Genomic DNA, 17,767 nt, shown 5'->3' with positions numbered 1-17,767 from the left:
TGTATCATTTTGTTCCTCTTAAAGTTGTAAGGGCCTAGATAATGTGAAAGGCCAGTCAAAAGTACACACCTGCTGGTGTTGTATACAAATACTGTTTTAAGCGTAGTGGAGCGCATTGTACTCTCCTCATATAGGCTAGGTATGTTACCCAGAAAAGTGCCAGGATGTGCACAGAGGAGTGGCAGAGGCCTAAATTCATCAGGCAGAGGTCGCAGAAGACTAGGGGCGAGTGGCAGCAAAAGTCGCAGCGAGAGGCCCGAGCTCCCGGTATCAGCTAGCGGTCGTGTCTCAACCAGCAACCCATCTGCTGTCATCGATTGGGTGACACGGTCATCCACTTCATCACAAGTGACATCTGACACCACCATTCAACAGTAGGTGGGTTCTTCACTCACAACCCTCAGTTGGCATGGGCCGGGAGCAGTCCCTGTCCTTCTATTGCCTCTGTCCTATGCTGTTCCCTCCCCCACAGAAGTATCTTATGCTGTGGGTTCAGCTCCACTATTTAGTGAGGATGATCTAGAGGACAGTCAGCAGCTACTGCCCAGCCAAGAAGTGGAGGAAACATCCACTGCTTCGTCCACTCTCCCTATTTCCACCTAAAAACGCTGGGAAATAGTGTTTGCAGGTGGAAATAGGAAGTTCCTGTGTGGGGTCACCCTTTTTAGGGCGAGTAACACTTGCCAAGAAGGGAATTAATAATGCGAGAGTAGGGTCTTACAGGGGAAGTTTTTACCCCCACCGGTTACAATGGACCATACATTGTTCCCTTCCACCTTTTAGAGGTCTTTGCATCACATTAATACTTGGTGGTGTAGGTGGCATATGGTGTTTTTTTTTGCACACCTGTCCTTTTGTTTGATTTAAAAAAAAAATTTGGGTCTATATATTTTATCCTAAGCATATTATTAAAAGCTAAGTTTTACATAATGCATATCCTCAATACTTACTTGTGCACATTAACACTTTTATACAAGAGACCGTTTTCTTCTGCCTACCTGCCTCACCTAATATTCTGATCCTGCCACCCACCTGATGCCACACATCTGATGCCAAGTTCTCCTTTTTGCCACCCACCTCCCCAATATGTCACAGGGTCACTTTCAGGACTCCTGATGCTGCTGATGCCACCTCCAGGCTGTCTCATACTGCCACCATATGTTCTCCTCATGCTGATGCCAGCTCCATGCTGTCTCATTAAGCCACCATATGTTCTCCTCATGCTGCTGCCAGCTCCAGGCTGTCTCATTCTGCAACTATATGGTCTCCTCATGCTTCTGCCACCTCCAGGCTATATCATTCAGCCACTATATGGTCTCCTCATGCTGCCGCCAACTACAGGCTGTGTCATTCAACCACTATATGGTCACCACATGCTTCCGCCACCTCCAGGCTGTGTCACAATACCGCCATGTGGTCTCCTCATGCTGCTGGCACATAAATAAAACTTTAGGTTCATCTATTTGAAATCTTCAATTTAAATGTTAAAAAATATATTTAATCTTTTCAATTGTGAGGCCCTATGGTCTTGTCAGGCTGTTGCCACCTCCAGGCTGGGTCATTCAGCCAATATATGGTCTCCCCATGCTGCCGCCACCTCTGCAATGTGTCATTCATCCACTAAATGGTCTTCTCATACTGATACCAGGAGTGATTCACGACAGTGATTCTAATAGCAACACCTCTAATCTGCATGTCATATTGAATAAAAAATTTGGGGGAAAATTCAGTGAATCGTCCGAATCAAATTTTTCAAAAATTCGCTCATCTCTTTAACAAGAAGAGTTGCCCTATAACTAATACCAATCTTTAAAATACTGCATATACAGCATAAAAAAGCACAACATACCATTTTATCTAATGTCTGCATGTCACCTTGGGAGGAGAAAAAAGTAATATATTACAACCTATTTCATTTCACTCAAAATGTCTTCATTAAGTGTCCTAGAAAATGTAATTCAGTCTGAAAGTGAGAGTTTTCTGACTGGAATTGTTAAATTCAGCCGCGAGATAATTGAGGATAAAATGACGAGATATGAAGGTTAGAGGGGAAACAGTCATTTGTTTTTTTTCATTTTTTTTTCTTTCTATCCTCCGCGAATACTTTAATACATTAAATGAGATGACTGTCCAGACTGTGTGGCGGAATATCTTAAGGAGGCTTAAGTAGTAATTAAAATAGATTTACCGAATTTAAGTCACTCTAGGAAGCGAATGAATACAAAACAGATAATTATGCCGCCAGTCCATTTAGAAAAGCCTAAGAGGCTCAAAGGTGAAAGAAAAGGTGATTAACCAAACCATTAAAAAACAAAATAAATGCATTATTCGCAGCGAGGCTCTGGGAAAATACGACTGAGATTGGTCGTAATATGGCAAGAAAAACCACAGATAATACAGTATGGGGGTGAATGTTTGTATAATGAAAAGCTTAGTTCTCAGTCTGCAGATCATCTTCTTCAGGTTCATCCTTGATCAGTACATGTAGCCGTCGTAGGTAGCATAGATGTTACAGTAGGGGAGACCTGTGGGATGGCATAGGGGGTTTCCATAGGGTTTTCCCACACTTCGTGGGCTGACACAGTGAAGAGGAGGCTAAGTGGTAGGTGTTGGTGGTAGTAATCCTCTAGGGGCACATCCTGTAAAATGTCTACCCAGATAGGGTTTGGGGGTGCCTTTGAAAGTGCAGAGCAGAAAATGAGCAAGATATTTGGGTGTGTAAAGAAGTCACAGATTTTATTATAATTCAACAAATTTCTCTACAAAATGGAGTTGCAGCCTCTTTAACAGCATTGACTGGAGCTAAGGTAACCCACAAAGTGAAGTGTTAGGGGATTCTTAAAAATGGCAATAGTTGCTCTAGCCTGTGTGTTCAGCCACTAGTCCCTTGCCACACGGTCTAGCTGCTTGGTATCCAGCCTTTACCAAAAGTCTTCACTCTCATCTCTAGTTGCAATGCCCAACTGTAGGGTGCAGGTTTCTTAAAAGGAATCTGTAACCATGAAAATGTCATTTAAACTATCTAAGCAGATAGGGTCCCACCTCCATTGCACAAAGCTAGCGATTTACAACAGGTATCTCCAGAAGCAGACCACAGATCCAAGTAAGTGATACCTCATTATAATCCAGTTGACCCGAATTATAACCCTGTGTATTGGGTTTAGTGCAGGTAAACTGGTTGTCAGTTTCCCTCTCAACACTCCTCACTAGAATAACTCATTGACTTCCTATTCCTCTATGCAGAGAGGCTAGCCTAAAGCAAGCTCTTCCCTTCTCTAGAAGGTTCCCTGAGCCAATTTGTGTATGCATGTATTGGATGGGTTAACTCTTTGTCACATGTGGAACAAATGCAATTATGTTATGGAAACTAAATAGTTAATAGTAACTGGATGATTAAATACCAGAAAAACAAGGATTCTATGAGCAAGACCATGAGATGGTTGTATGTGGAGGGGAGAGAATACCAACCGTGAGAGAGGAGACAATTAGTTTCTTTTGAATCTGGGAATGTCTCCAATGATTATGAGGGCTGATGGATGTTCTCTTGTTTTTGTGTGAGAAAATGATGTGTATGTATCCAAAACAACATAATCTATGGTGTATATCTAGTGTATAAAAGGTAGGTAGCCATTTTTAATAAACAGATCAGCACATTATTGATATTGTACCAGCTTGTCTGCGTATTCATTAATGTAGCTTCTCTTTTGGCCAAATTATACCTCTAAGACTAATTTGGACCCACACAGTTGACCTGTAAGTAGATATTTTATTGATCCAGAATAGTGTTGAGCGGCATAGGTCATATTGGAATTTGCGATATTTTGCGAATATATGGACGAATATTCGTCATATATTCGCTAAATTTGCATATTCATAATATTCACATTTTATTTTCGCATATGCAAAAATTAGCATATGCGAAACTTAGCATTTCAAAAATTACCATAAGCGAAAATTCGCATATACGAAAATTAAAATATGAATTTTTTTTCGCCAGTCTCACACAGTAGTATTTGAGGCTTCTTTACACCACACAAGCTGAAAGCAGAGAGGGATGATCACTGTGATGTGTACTGTGAAAAAAATAAAAATAAAAAAAACGAATATTCGTAATTACAAATATATAGTGCTATATTCGCGAATTCGCGAATATGCGATATTCGCCAATAAAATTTGTATTGCGAATATTCGCGAGCAACACTAATCCAGAACAATTTCAATATAAAAACAGCACAAAACATCATAAACGTATTAAACAAGGCATTAACCCAATGATACCCAAGCAACAGGATCCATGAGGATCCCAGTGGGACACTGCATAGCTAGGTACAATATTAGGAAGAGTTTGATTATGAGACTTTAATAAATACTAAGGATATGTTCACACGTGAACATTTTCTGTAAATGATCCATACATGTAATGCGTGTAGTCAATAAATGGTCAAGACCAGAACTTACTTCTCGTGATAACTTGCGGATGTAGTCCTCAGTCATTTGTTTTTTGAAGAATTCCTTAGATATGACGATACACTCCGCTCCATCTGAAACCAATGCCATGCTCAGCGTGTCTTCTAAAATGGTGTAAACCAGTCCCTGCAGGTTAACAATCATGTTATATAATAGAATACATGACTCAGTACGGAACACCGCACGATGCAGAAATAACAAAATAAAGGCCAAGCAATCTCACCCAAAATAGTGATGTAGAAGGCGTCTGGAATACTGAGAAGAAGCAACAGGACGTCCAACACAACCACTTGTGCCAAACAGTTTCTCACTTTACGAAAGCATAAAAACACCCCAGGACAGGTCAATAAAAATTGCAGAAAGTGGCGGTCGAAACATGTCACTTTCTGCATTTTTTCACCTGACCTGTGGCATTTTAATGCTTTTATACAGTAAGAAGCTGCTTGGCTGTGCTGACATTGCACAAATGAATAGTAACTGTATTAGTGATTATAGTAAATTCCAGAAAACCTTCTTATCCGTGTTGCTTGCTAAGACTCTGTTCACACATGTTTTCCTTACACATGTATAGTGCTTTTAGCCTCAACATAAGCAGCTCTATTGCATGTAGTATACATTTTTTGTAGCATTGTAGAATAGAAAAACATAGTTCAAGAAGAAGACAACATGCAGTATATTGCCCAAATACACTAAACTCATTTTAGTGTATGAATAATGTTCGTCATATATACTATGTAGGGGGTCGCTTCAGGGAGTCATATCCTAAAGAGTACCTGTGAAAAGAAGAACCTCGGGAATTTGCTCAGTTTGCCATCCCAATAAAACTAGTCCTGGCTACAGAAAGTAGTTAAAAAAAATCTAGATGGGTCTACATACATTGACAGACTGGGCCCTATTCTAAAATCTACATAAATGCCAAGTGAACATGCCATCTACCACACCACAGAATTTACAATCTGAACCATGAGGAGCCATACCCATTAGAAGGGTGACTAAACCGAGACAACATGGCGGGATTGAAGGGAAAGATGCTGTTCAAGCTCAGGGAGAAGACATCTGCATGTTGTGCTTTGACTAATGGGATTATTATTACCAAATCGTGAACCATATCAGGATTTTTGAGCTTTGTTGTCACGTATGGGCAGGGAACAGTGAAGCCCTTACTCACCCACAGCCACTGTCCCTATCTATTGCCTATCCACCCTAAGTGATGAATCGACAACCACGATGACAAACCCTCCCTGCTAAGTGACGGGGCAGCGTTGTCAAAATAATACAATACAAAAACAGTAGGAGTTGGGAAACAGCTGGAGGCACACAAACTAACAGAAACACTCTAAGACACACACGCACGGTCAAATCAATGTCAATCTAGCCGAGGTCGGTAAAAGGAAATAGCGGAGTACAGGAACACAGAGCAAGAGAAGAGTCAGGGGAAAAGCCAAGAATCAATAAACAGGCAGATATCCAGTAAGCAGGAGGTGTCAGCTAAGGTATAACCTTTCACGGACCATTAACTGATCACTACTCCCAGCTTATATAGGCAGGTAATCAAGGATACACCTTCCTGATTGGTAGCAAAGCTGAGAATCACACCCAGGCAAAACAGGTGAACTCCAAGCAACTCCAGCCCAACTAGAGTAATTTAACTCTTTGTGTACAGCCAGAGCCAGATGTTACATTTGTTTCTTAAGGTTCTACAAATTCACTCTCCTCCAGAAAGAAGAAAACTCTCTCCTACTGGCCATACCAGACTCTTCTCCAAGGGGAATTACCCATCTGAAGACAACTCTTACAAAAGTCCCCTTAGTACTGGATGGCTGGCTTTCTTCCTTTTGGAGGAGAGCGCTTTTGTGTATTTTTTTAACGTGGAGCTTTGCCAGGAAATAAGTCCCTATGCAATACGAGGTCCCATCAGTATATACCACCAGGCTGTGTCTAAGGCATCTCTTGAACCCCCAACCAGAACCCTCCTCTGTACTGATGAGAGTCAACCCCCCACAGCTGTTAGCAAATAGGGGACTCTTTCTTTTGGAGGAGGCTCTGGTTTGCATAATATAAGATAGTGTTCTATCCTTATTTTGGAAGAGAGCTAATTTGCATGCTTTTTTCCCATGGAGTATTGCATAGAAATAAGCCTAAATATACCCCAGCATCTTTTTAAAGAGGATCAATACCTCCACAAAGCTTATTATAGTTCAGTATTACAAATGACCATATAGAGTTACTACATATTATATTGATGCAAATCTATTCACCAGTTTGAAAACTGGGATTTCCGAGGCAATGAGAGATAGAAGAAAACAGATCAAAAGTAGGGACAAATACGGGGGGGGGGGGGGGGATGGGGGGTTGTATATAGGTTCACCAGAGTAAATTATATTAGGTCTGCCCTCTACAAAGTACAGTGGTCCCTCAACTTACAATGGCCTCAGGTGACAATATTATCGGTCTTTCCTAAACCACTGTAACTTGAAACCAAATTCAACATGCAATGCTACAGACAGACCAGATCTGTGAAACGTGTCAATGGCTAAAAGATCTGACCAATCAGAATGGGCATTCACTGGTAAAAAAAAACCCTGTATTACTGAAGTACAAACACTGACTGGCTGTCTGGTAGCGCCCCCTACAGTACAGGGAGGTACTGCATGTTCTGTACTACTCTTTACCTGTATTACTAAAGTACAAGCACTGACTGGATGTCTGGTAGCGCCCCCTACAGTACAGGGAGGTACTACATGTTCTGTACTACTCTTTACCTGTGTCACGGTTAAGGTTAAGTTTCCACTTTTTTTTTAATGAACTGGTGCCAGAAAGTTAAACAGATTTGTAAATTACTTATATTTAAAAATCTTAAACCATCCAGTTTTTATCAGCTGCTGTATGCTCCAGAGGAAGTTGTATCATTCTTTTCTGTCTGACCACAGTGCTCTCTGCTGACACCTCTGTCCATGCAAGGAACTGTTTAGAGTTTGAGAGGTTTGCTATGGAGATTTGTTCCTGATCTGGACAGTTCTTGACATGGACAGAGGTGTCAGCAGAGAGCACTGTGGTCAGACAGAAAACAACTACACAACTTTCTGTGGAGCATACAGCAGCTGATAGGTACTGGAAGGGTGAGGATTTTTAAATAAAAGTAATTTACAAATCTGTATAACTTTTTGGCACCAGCTGATTTAACAAAAATGTTTTCCACCTGAGTACCCCTTTAATCCCCACTTTTTCCAATTTTTTGGATGACATTTTGGTGGCTTCAGAACCAATTACCAGGTTACCATAGAGTTATGGTCTCAACATACAATGGTTTCAACATACAATGGTCGCCCTGGAACCAATTCACATTGTAACTTAAGGGAGCACTGTACATATATACGTCCATTATTAATTACATAGTAATCTTTGTTTATATCATTAAACTTACAGGATAGATTATCAATAAGGTTTAACCGGTTGCCATCTGAGGACGAGCTGACTCGTCCTGACACGTCAAGCGGTGTATGACGCGGGCTAGTGACTCGAGCCCGCACCATACCGTGCGGCCCCCAGCTGATTCCTTTAGCTAGAGTCTAGAGCCAGCTATTAACCCTTTAGATTGCCGCTGTCAAAGTTGACAGCAGCATCTAAAGGGACATTTAAACCATCCCTGGTGGTCCAGTGGGGTGGATGCCCCCCCCTGCAGCGCGATCGCGGGGGCGATCTACTGTGTGTTACGCCGAGCGCTCCGGGTCCCCGCTCCTCCCCGGAGCGCTCGCTACACTCTCGCTATTGCAGCGCTCCGGTCAGATCCACTGACCCGGTGCGCTGCGATCCTGCCTCCAGCCGGGATGCGATTCGCGATGCGGGTGGCGCCCGATCGCGATGCGCACCCCGGCTCCCGTACCTGACTCGCTCTCCGTCGGTCCTGTCCCGGCGCGCGCGGCCCCGCTCCCTAGGGCGCGCGCGCGCCGGGTCTCTGCGATTTAAAGGGCCACTGCGCCGCTGATTGGCGCAGTGGTTCTAATCAGTGTGTTCACCTATGCACTCCCTATGTATACCTCACTTCCCCTGCACTCCCTCGCCGGATCTTGTTGCCATTGTGCCAGTGAAAGCGTTTCCTTGTGTGTTCCTAGCCTGTGTTCCAGACCTCCTGCCGTTGCCCCTGACTACGATCCTAGCTGCCTGCCCCGACCTTCTGCTACGTCCGACCTTGCTTCTGTCTACTCCCTTGTACCGCGCCTATCTTCAGCAGTCAGAGAGGTTGAGCCGTTGCTAGTGGATACGACCTGGTCACTACCGCCGCAGCAAGACCATCCCGCTTTGCGGCGGGCTCTGGTGAACACCAGTAGTGACTTAGAACCGGTCCACTAGCACGGTCCACGCCAATCCCTCTCTGGCACAGAGGATCCACCTTTTGCCAGCCGGCATCGTGACAGTAGATCCGGCCATGGATCCCGCTGAAGTTCCTCTGCCAGTTGTCGCCGACCTCACCACGGTGGTCGCCCAGCAGTCACAACAGATAGCGCAACAAGGCCACCAGCTGTCTCAACTGACCGTGATGCTACAGCAGCTACTACCTCAGCTTCAGCAATCATCTCCTCCGCCAGCTCCTGCACCTCCTCCGCAGCGAGTGGCCGCTTCAGGCCTACGACTATCCTTGCCGGATAAATTTGATGGGGACTCTAAATTTTGCCGTGGCTTCCTTTCTCAATGTTCCCTGCACTTGGAGATGATGTCGGACCAGTTTCCTACTGAAAGGTCTAAGGTGGCTTTCGTAGTCAGCCTTCTGTCTGGAAAAGCTCTGTCATGGGCCACACCGCTCTGGGACCGCAATGACCCCGTCACTGCCTCCGTACACTCCTTCTTCTGGGAAATTCGAAGTGTCTTTGAGGAACCTGCCCGAGCCTCTTCTGCTGAGACTGCCCTGTTGAACCTGGTCCAGGGTAATTCTTCCGTTGGCGAGTACGCCGTACAATTCTGTACTCTTGCTTCAGAACTATCCTGGAATAATGAGGCCCTCTGCGCGACCTTTAAAAAAGGCCTATCCAGTAACATTAAAGATGTTCTGGCTGCACGAGAAATCCCTGCTAACCTACATGAACTCATTCATCTAGCCACTCGCATTGACATGCGTTTTTCCGAAAGGCGTCAGGAGCTCCGCCAGGATATGGACTTTGTTCGCACAAGGCGTTTTTTCTCCCCGGCTCCTCTCTCCTCTGGTCCCCTGCAATCCGTTCCTGTGCCTCCCGCCGTGGAGGCTATGCAAGTTGGCCGGTCTCGCCTGACACCTCAAGAGAGGACACGACGCCGCATGGAGAATCTCTGCCTGTACTGTGCCGGTACCGAACACTTCCTGAAGGATTGTCCTATCCGTCCTCCCCGCCTGGAGAGACCTACGCTGACTCCGCACAAAGGTGAGACAGTCCTTGATGTCAACTCTGCTTCTCCACGTCTTACTGTGCCTGTGCGGATATCTGCCTCTACCTTCTCCTTCTCTACTATGGCCTTCTTGGATTCCGGATCTGCAGGAAATTTTATCTTGGCCTCTCTCATCAACAGGTTCAACATCCTGGTGACCAGTCTCGCCAGACCCCTCTACATCAATTGTGTTAACAATGAAAGATTGGACTGTACCATACGTTTTCGCACGGAGCCCCTCCTAATGTGCATCGGACCTCATCACGAAAAAATTGAGTTTTTGGTCCTCCCCAATTGCACTTCTGAAATTCTCCTTGGACTACCCTGGCTTCAACACCATTCCCCAACCCTGGATTGATCCACAGGGGAGATCAAGAGTTGGGGTACCTCTTGTTTCAAGGACTGCCTTAAACCGGTTCCCAGTACTCCCTGCCGTGACCCTGTGGTTCCCCCTGTAACCGGTCTCCCTAAGGCCTATATGGACTTTGCTGATGTATTTTGCAAAAAACAAGCTGAGACTCTACCTCCTCACAGGCCTTATGACTGTCCTATTGACCTCCTCCCGGGCACTACTCCACCCCGGGGCAGAATTTATCCTCTGTCCGCCCCAGAGACTCTTGCTATGTCTGAGTACATCCAGGAAAATTTAAAAAAGGGCTTTATCCGCAAATCCTCCTCTCCTGCCGGAGCTGGATTTTTCTTTGTGTCCAAAAAAGATGGCTCCCTACGTCCTTGCATTGACTACCGCGGTCTTAATAAAATCACGGTAAAGAACCGCTATCCTCTACCTCTTATCTCTGAACTCTTTGATCGCCTCCAAGGTGCCCACATCTTTACCAAACTGGACTTAAGAGGTGCTTATAATCTCATCCGCATCAGGGAGGGGGATGAATGGAAAACGGCATTTAACACTAGAGATGGACACTTTGAGTATCTGGTCATGCCCTTTGGCCTGTGCAACGCCCCTGCCGTCTTCCAAGACTTTGTTAATGAAATTTTTCGTGATCTCTTATATTCCTGTGTTGTTGTGTATCTGGACGATATTCTGATTTTTTCTGCCAACCTAGAAGAACACCGCCAACATGTCCGCATGGTTCTTCAGAGACTTCGTGACAATCAACTTTATGCCAAAATGGAGAAATGTCTGTTTGAATGTCAATCTCTTCCTTTCCTAGGATACTTGGTCTCCGGCCGGGGACTACAAATGGATCCAGACAAACTCTCTGCCGTCTAAGATTGGCCACGCCCCTCCGGACTCCGTGCTATCCAACGTTTTTTGGGGTTCGCCAATTATTACAGACAATTTATTCCTAATTTTTCCACCATTGTGGCCCCTATCGTGGCTTTAACCAAAAAGAATGCCAATCCTAAGTCATGGCCTCCTCAAGCGGAAGACGCCTTTAAACGGCTCAAGGCTGCCTTTTCTTCTGCTCCCGTGCTCTCCAGACCTGACCCATCTAAACCCTTCCTATTGGAGGTTGATGCCTCCTCAGTAGGAGCTGGAGCGGTTCTTCTACAAAAAAATTCTTCCGGGCATGCTGTTACTTGTGGTTTTTTTTCTAGGACCTTTTCTCCGGCGGAGAGGAACTACTCCATTGGGGATCGAGAGCTACTGGCCATTAAATTAGCACTTGAGGAATGGAGGCATCTGCTGGAGGGATCAAAATTTCCAGTTATTATTTACACCGATCACAAGAATCTCTCCTATCTCCAGTCTGCCCAACGGCTGAATCCTCGCCAGGCCAGGTGGTCTCTGTTCTTTGCCCGGTTTAATTTTGAAATTCACTTTCGCCCTGCCGATAAGAACATTAGGGCCGATGCTCTCTCTCGTTCTTCGGACGCCTCGGAAGTAGAGCTCTCTCCGCAACACATCATTCCTCCTGACTGCCTGATCTCCACTTCTCCAGCCTCCATCAGGCAAACTCCTCCAGGGAAGACCTTCGTCTCTCCACGCCAACGCCTCGGAATCCTCAAATGGGGTCACTCCTCCCATCTCGCAGGCCATGCGGGCATCAAGAAATCCGTGCAACTCATCTCTCGTTTCTATTGGTGGCCGACTCTGGAGACGGATGTTGTTGATTTTGTGCGGGCCTGCACTGTCTGTGCCCGGGATAAGACTCCTCGCCAGAAGCCCGCTGGTCTTCTTCATCCTCTGCCTGTCCCCGAACAGCCTTGGTCTCTGATTGGTATGGACTTTATTACAGACTTACCCCCATCCCGTGGCAACACTGTTGTTTGGGTGGTCGTTGATCGATTTTCCAAGATGTCACATTTTATTCCTCTTCCTGGTCTTCCTTCAGCGCCTCAGTTGGCAAAACAATTTTTTGTACACATTTTTCGTCTTCACGGGTTGCCCACGCAGATCGTCTCGGATAGAGGCGTCCAATTCGTGTCAAAATTCTGGAGGGCTCTCTGTAAACAACTCAAGATTAAATTAAACTTTTCTTCTGCTTATCATCCTCAGTCCAATGGGCAAGTAGAAAGAGTTAACCAGGTCCTGGGTGATTATTTACGGCATTTTGTTTCCTCCCGCCAGGATGACTGGGCAGATCTTCTACCATGGGCCGAATTCTCGTATAACTTCAGAGTCTCTGAGTCTTCTTCCAAATCCCCATTTTTCGTGGTGTACGGCCGTCACCCTCTTCCCCCCCTCCCTACTCCCTTGCCCTCTGGTTTGCCCGCTGTGGATGAAATAACTCGTGATCTTTCCACCATATGGAAAGAGACCCAAAATTCTCTCTTACAGGCTTCATCACGCATGAAGAAGTTTGCTGATAAGAAAAGAAGAGCTCCCCCCATTTTTTCTCCCGGAGACAAGGTATGGCTCTCCGCTAAATATGTCCGCTTCCGTGTTCCCAGCTACAAATTGGGACCACGCTATCTTGGTCCTTTCAAAATTTTGTGCCAGATTAATCCTGTCTCTTACAAACTTCTTCTTCCTCCTTCTCTTCGTATTCCTAATGCCTTTCACGTTTCTCTTCTTAAACCACTCATCATCAACCGTTTCTCTCCCAAACTTGTTTCTCCCACTCCTGTTTCCGGCTCCTCGGACATCTTCTCCGTAAAGGAAATACTGGCCTCCAAGAAGGTCAGAGGGAAAACCTTTTTTTTGGTCGATTGGGAGGGCTGTGGTCCTGAAGAGAGATACTGGGAACCTGAGGACAATATCCTAGACAAAAGTCTGGTCCTCAGGTTCTCAGGCTCCAAGAAGAGGGGGAGACCCAAGGGGGGGGGGTACTGTTACGCCGAGCGCTCCAGGTCCCCGCTCCTCCCCGGAGCGCTCGCTACACTCTCGCTATTGCAGCGCTCCGGTCAGATCCACTGACCCGGTGCGCTGCGATCCTGCCTCCAGCCGGGATGCGATTCGCGATGCGGGTGGCGCCCGATCGCGATGCGCACCCCGGCTCCCGTACCTGACTCGCTCTCCGTCGGTCCTGTCCCGGCGCGCGTGGCCCCGCTCCCTAGGGCGCGCGCGCGCCGGGTCTCTGCGATTTAAAGGGCCACTGATTGGCGCAGTGGTTCTAATCAGTGTGTTCACCTGTGCACTCCCTATGTATACCTCACTTCCCCTGCACTCCCTCGCCGGATCTTGTTGCCATTGTGCCAGTGAAAGCGTTTCCTTGTGTGTTCCTAGCCTGTGTTCCAGACCTCCTGCCGTTGCCCCTGACTACGATCCTAGCTGCCTGCCCCGACCTTCTGCTACGTCCGACCTTGCTTCTGTCTACTCCGTTGTACCGCGCCTATCTTCAGCAGTCAGAGAGGTTGAGCCGTTGCTAGTGGATACGACCTGGTCACTACCGCCGCAGCAAGACCATCCCGCTTTGCGGCGGGCTCTGGTGAACACCAGTAGTGACTTAGAACCGGTCCACTAGCACGGTCCACGCCAATCCCTCTCTGGCACAGAGGATCCACCTTCTGCCAGCCGGCATCGTGACACTGTGGTGTCAGATGGAGAGCTTACCTTTCCTCCGATGGCTGTCCCGGCTCTGTGATTGATAGAGCCTGGCTGAATCAGGCTTTATCAATCAGGTGCAGAGCACAAGGATCAATGGAGTTCTATGGAATCATATTGATCTGTATGAGGAATCTACTGATTCCTCCTAAAAGTCCCCTAAGCGGACTAAAATTGTAAAAAAAAAGTTAAATAAAAAGTTTTAAAAAACACCCATTAACCCCTTCCTTATTAAAAGTTTGAATCACCCCCCCCCCCCTTTTCCCAAATAAAAAATATGTAAACATAATAAAAAATAACATATGTCGTATCGCCACATGCGTAAATGTCCAAACTATAAAAATATAATGTTAAATAAACCGCACGGTCAATGGCATACATGTAAAAAAATTCAAAATTCCAAAATTGCATATTTTTGGTCACTTTGTATACGCTAAAAAAAAATATAAAAAGCAATCAAAAAGTCCCATAAAACATGGTACCGATAAAAACTTCAGATCACTGTGCAATAAATTAGCCCTCACACCGTCCCGTATTCAGAAAAATAAAAAAGTTCTAGGGGTCAGAATATGACAATTTTACAAATACTAATTTTGGTGTAAGTAGTTATCATTTTTTTAAAGTAGTAAAATAAAATAAAACCTACATATATTAGGCATCCTTGTAACCGAATGGACCTACAGAATAAAGATAAGTTGTCATTTTTACCGAAAAGTGCACTGCATAGAATTAGAATTTACAAAATGTTTTTTTTTTTCCAATTTCGCCCCACAAATATTTTTTTTCAGTTTTCGCCGTAAATATTGTGGTGAAATGATTGATGTCATTATAAAGTATGATTGGTGGCGCAAAAAAAACGAAAGTACAAAAACTGAAAAACCCTGCGTCCTTAAGGGGTTAATAGATTATTTGTGACCATCCTAGTCTACTGGAGTGATTAGCCCAGTTGGAGGTCATCATTTGCTGGACCTTTGGAGCCCATTATTGTTTGAGTGCCAGGGCGAGCCCTGGCACTGAAAAAATAATGGGCTCCATAAGTTCCGGAAGATGATGAACCCAATTGGGCTAATCCCTTCAGTAGACTAGGATGGTCACAAATAATCTACAGGGTGGGCCATTTATATGGATACACCTTAATAAAATGGGAATGGTTGGTGATATAAAATTCCTGTTTGTGGCACATTAGTATATGTGAGGGGGGAAACTTTTCAAGATGGGTGGTGACCATGGCAGCCATTTTGAAGTCGGACATTTTGAATCCAACTTTTGTTTTTTCAATAGGAAGAGGGTCATGTGACACATCAAACTTATTGGGAATTTCACAAGAAAAACAATGATGTGCTTGGTTTTAACGTAACTTTATTCTTTCATGAGTTATTTACAAGTTTCTGACCACTTATAAAATGTGTTCAATGTGCTGCCCATTGTGTTGGATTGTCAATGCAACCCTCTTCTCCCACTCTTTACACACTGATAGCAACACCGCAGGAGAAATGCTAGCACAGGCTTCCAGTATCCGTATACACTGCTATATACTACTATATACACCACAGGAGAAATGCTAGCACAGGCTTCCAGTATCCGTATACACTGCTATATACTACTATATACACCGCAGGAGAAATGCTAGCACAGGCTTCCAGTATCCGGAGTTTCAGGTGCTGCACATCTCGTATCTTCACAGCATAGACAATTGCCTTCGGATGACCCCAAAGATAAAAGTCTAAGGGGGTCAGATCGGGAGACCTTGGGGGCCATTCAACTGACCCACGATGACCAATCCACTTTCCAGGAAACTGTTCATCTAGGAATGCTCGGACCTGACCCCCATAATGTGGTGGTCACCATCTTGCTGGAAAAACTCAGGGAACGTGCCAGGTCCGAGCATTCCTAGATGAACAGTTTCCTTGAAAGTGGATTGGTTGTCGTTGGCCAGTTGAATGGCCCCCAAGGTCTCCGGATCTGACCCCCTTAGACTTTTATCTTTGGGGTCATCTGAAGGCAATTGTCTATGCTGTGAAGATACGAGATGTGCAGCACCTGAAACTACGGATACAGGAAGCCTGTGCTAGCATTTCTCCTGCGGTATATATAGTAGTATATAGCAGTGTATACGGATACTGGAAGCCTGTGCTAGCATTTCTCCTGCGGTGTATATAGTAGTATATAGCAGTGTATAAGGATACTGGAAGCCTGTGCTAGCATTTCTCCTGCGGTGTATATAGTAGTATTTAGCAGTGTATACGGATACTGGAAGCCTGTGCTAGCATTTCTCCTGTGGTGTATACAGTAGTATATAGCAGTGTATACAGATACTGGAAGCCTGTGCTAGCATTTCTCCTGCGGTGTATATAGTAGTGTATAGCAGTGTATACGGATACTAGAAGCCTGTGCTAGCATTTCTCCTGCGGTGTATATAGTAGTATATAGCAGTGCATACGGATACTGGAAGCCTGTGCTAGCATTTCTCCTGCGGTGTTGCTATCAGTGTGTGAAGAGAGGGAGGAGAGGGTTGCATTGACAATCCAACACAATGGGCAGCACATTGAACACATTTTATAAGTGGTCAGAAACTTGTAAATAACTCATGAAAGAATAAAGTTACGGTAAAACCAAGCACATCACTGTTTTTCTTGTGAAATTCCCAATAAGTTTGATGTGTCACATGACCCTCTTCCTATTGAAAACACAAAAGTTGGATTCTAAATGGCCGACTTCAAAATGGCCGCCATGGTCACCACCCATCTTGAAAAGTTTCCCCCCTCACATATACTAATGTGCCACAAACAGGAATTTTATATCACCCACCATTCCCATTTTATTAAGGTGTATCCATATAAATGGCCCACCCTGTATTAAGAGAGCCCCTGTATAGGACAGTATGGGAAAGGAAGGGGCACATGACAGGGGGGGGGTATGAGGAGCAAGTAGGGGTTAACCATAGGTCAGTAGGGAGAGCGGGAAGATGGGGGGGGCGAGGAGATTGCAGGACTATAAGAGGGGACAGGAACCGGAAAGAGGGTCAGTCACTAGTCAGCAGGGAAAGTTGTCCCGCCCGCCCTCTATTGTGCTTTTGGGAGGGGCTTGGTGCTTGTCGCAGCGGCTGGAATGGAAAGGGGGGACTTGGAGGCATGGCTGGGAAAACGGTGGCAGTGGCCCGGTTATACCGGCCCTGGTGGAGCTGGGATGGAACTCAGCTAGTCGTGGCAGTAGATATCCTCCGAAGGTGGGGCCCTTGGGTCAGGGGGTGAGGCGACTAAGGGCTAAGTAGGAGGGGAATAGGAGTTGGTTGCCTTCAGGTCTCCCCTTCTGCTGGGGGTTGGTTTATCTCAGGGGTTAAAATGTTTGTTGCACTTTACATGATTATTAGGGGTTATGTTATTACCCCTGTGTTTTGTATGATATTTATATTTATATATAAAAAGTTATATATTTTGTTGGTTAAAAGGTTAATAAAATGGTCCGCTGTGGCCTTTACTACCACAATATTGGAGTTGTGTCTTGTTTAAGGGGCAAGGTGGGGTAGTAGGCCTTCGGATCTATACGATCCCCTAGTCATGGTAACATAGTGGGTTATAACAAGCTAGGCAGGGACTGTGCCTCCTTAGTATATTTATATACAATACTTATGGGATCCATGGATACATGTTCAAGTACATTCAGGAGCCGTTAACCCATCAGAACATTATAATTTTATTTTTATTTTTTTGTTAAAAGTAAACAATAAACAGTTTGCGCCGTGCACCATTTCCTAGACACTGTGGCGAGGAGAGAAAACGTGTTATGGAAAATTGCTTGTGCTTAGGTCTTAAACTGCTGTAACTTGGTAAAATGTCAGCAAATCTGTGGTAAATAAGCAATTGAAATAATCGTCACCCGAGACTTAAATCAGCGCGGAACGGAGCAATTTACAGTCACTACTCTGCCGAGAAGGAACCACGCTGGTCTGTT

At 45.2% G+C, this 17,767-nt stretch overlaps 1 protein-coding gene across 3 annotated transcripts in view; it reads right to left on the bottom strand.

Annotated features, from left to right (window-relative positions):
• Window positions 1-17,767, bottom strand: part of LOC130358323 (cyclic nucleotide-binding domain-containing protein 2-like) — a 290,442-nt gene that overhangs the window by 35,536 nt on the left and 237,139 nt on the right. For all 3 annotated transcript variants that reach the window (XM_056561430.1, XM_056561428.1, XM_056561429.1), the window contains one exon: window positions 4,459-4,593. In XM_056561430.1, coding sequence (XP_056417405.1) covers window positions 4,459-4,593 — 135 coding nt within the window. The remainder of the gene's footprint in view (window positions 1-4,458; window positions 4,594-17,767) is intronic.

Source organism: Hyla sarda, chromosome 2, assembly GCF_029499605.1.
Source record: "Hyla sarda isolate aHylSar1 chromosome 2, aHylSar1.hap1, whole genome shotgun sequence".
Lineage (NCBI taxonomy): Eukaryota > Metazoa > Chordata > Amphibia > Anura > Hylidae > Hyla > Hyla sarda.
Note: the sequence above shows the minus strand (reverse complement) of the source record. Positions and strands in the feature narration are given on the sequence as shown.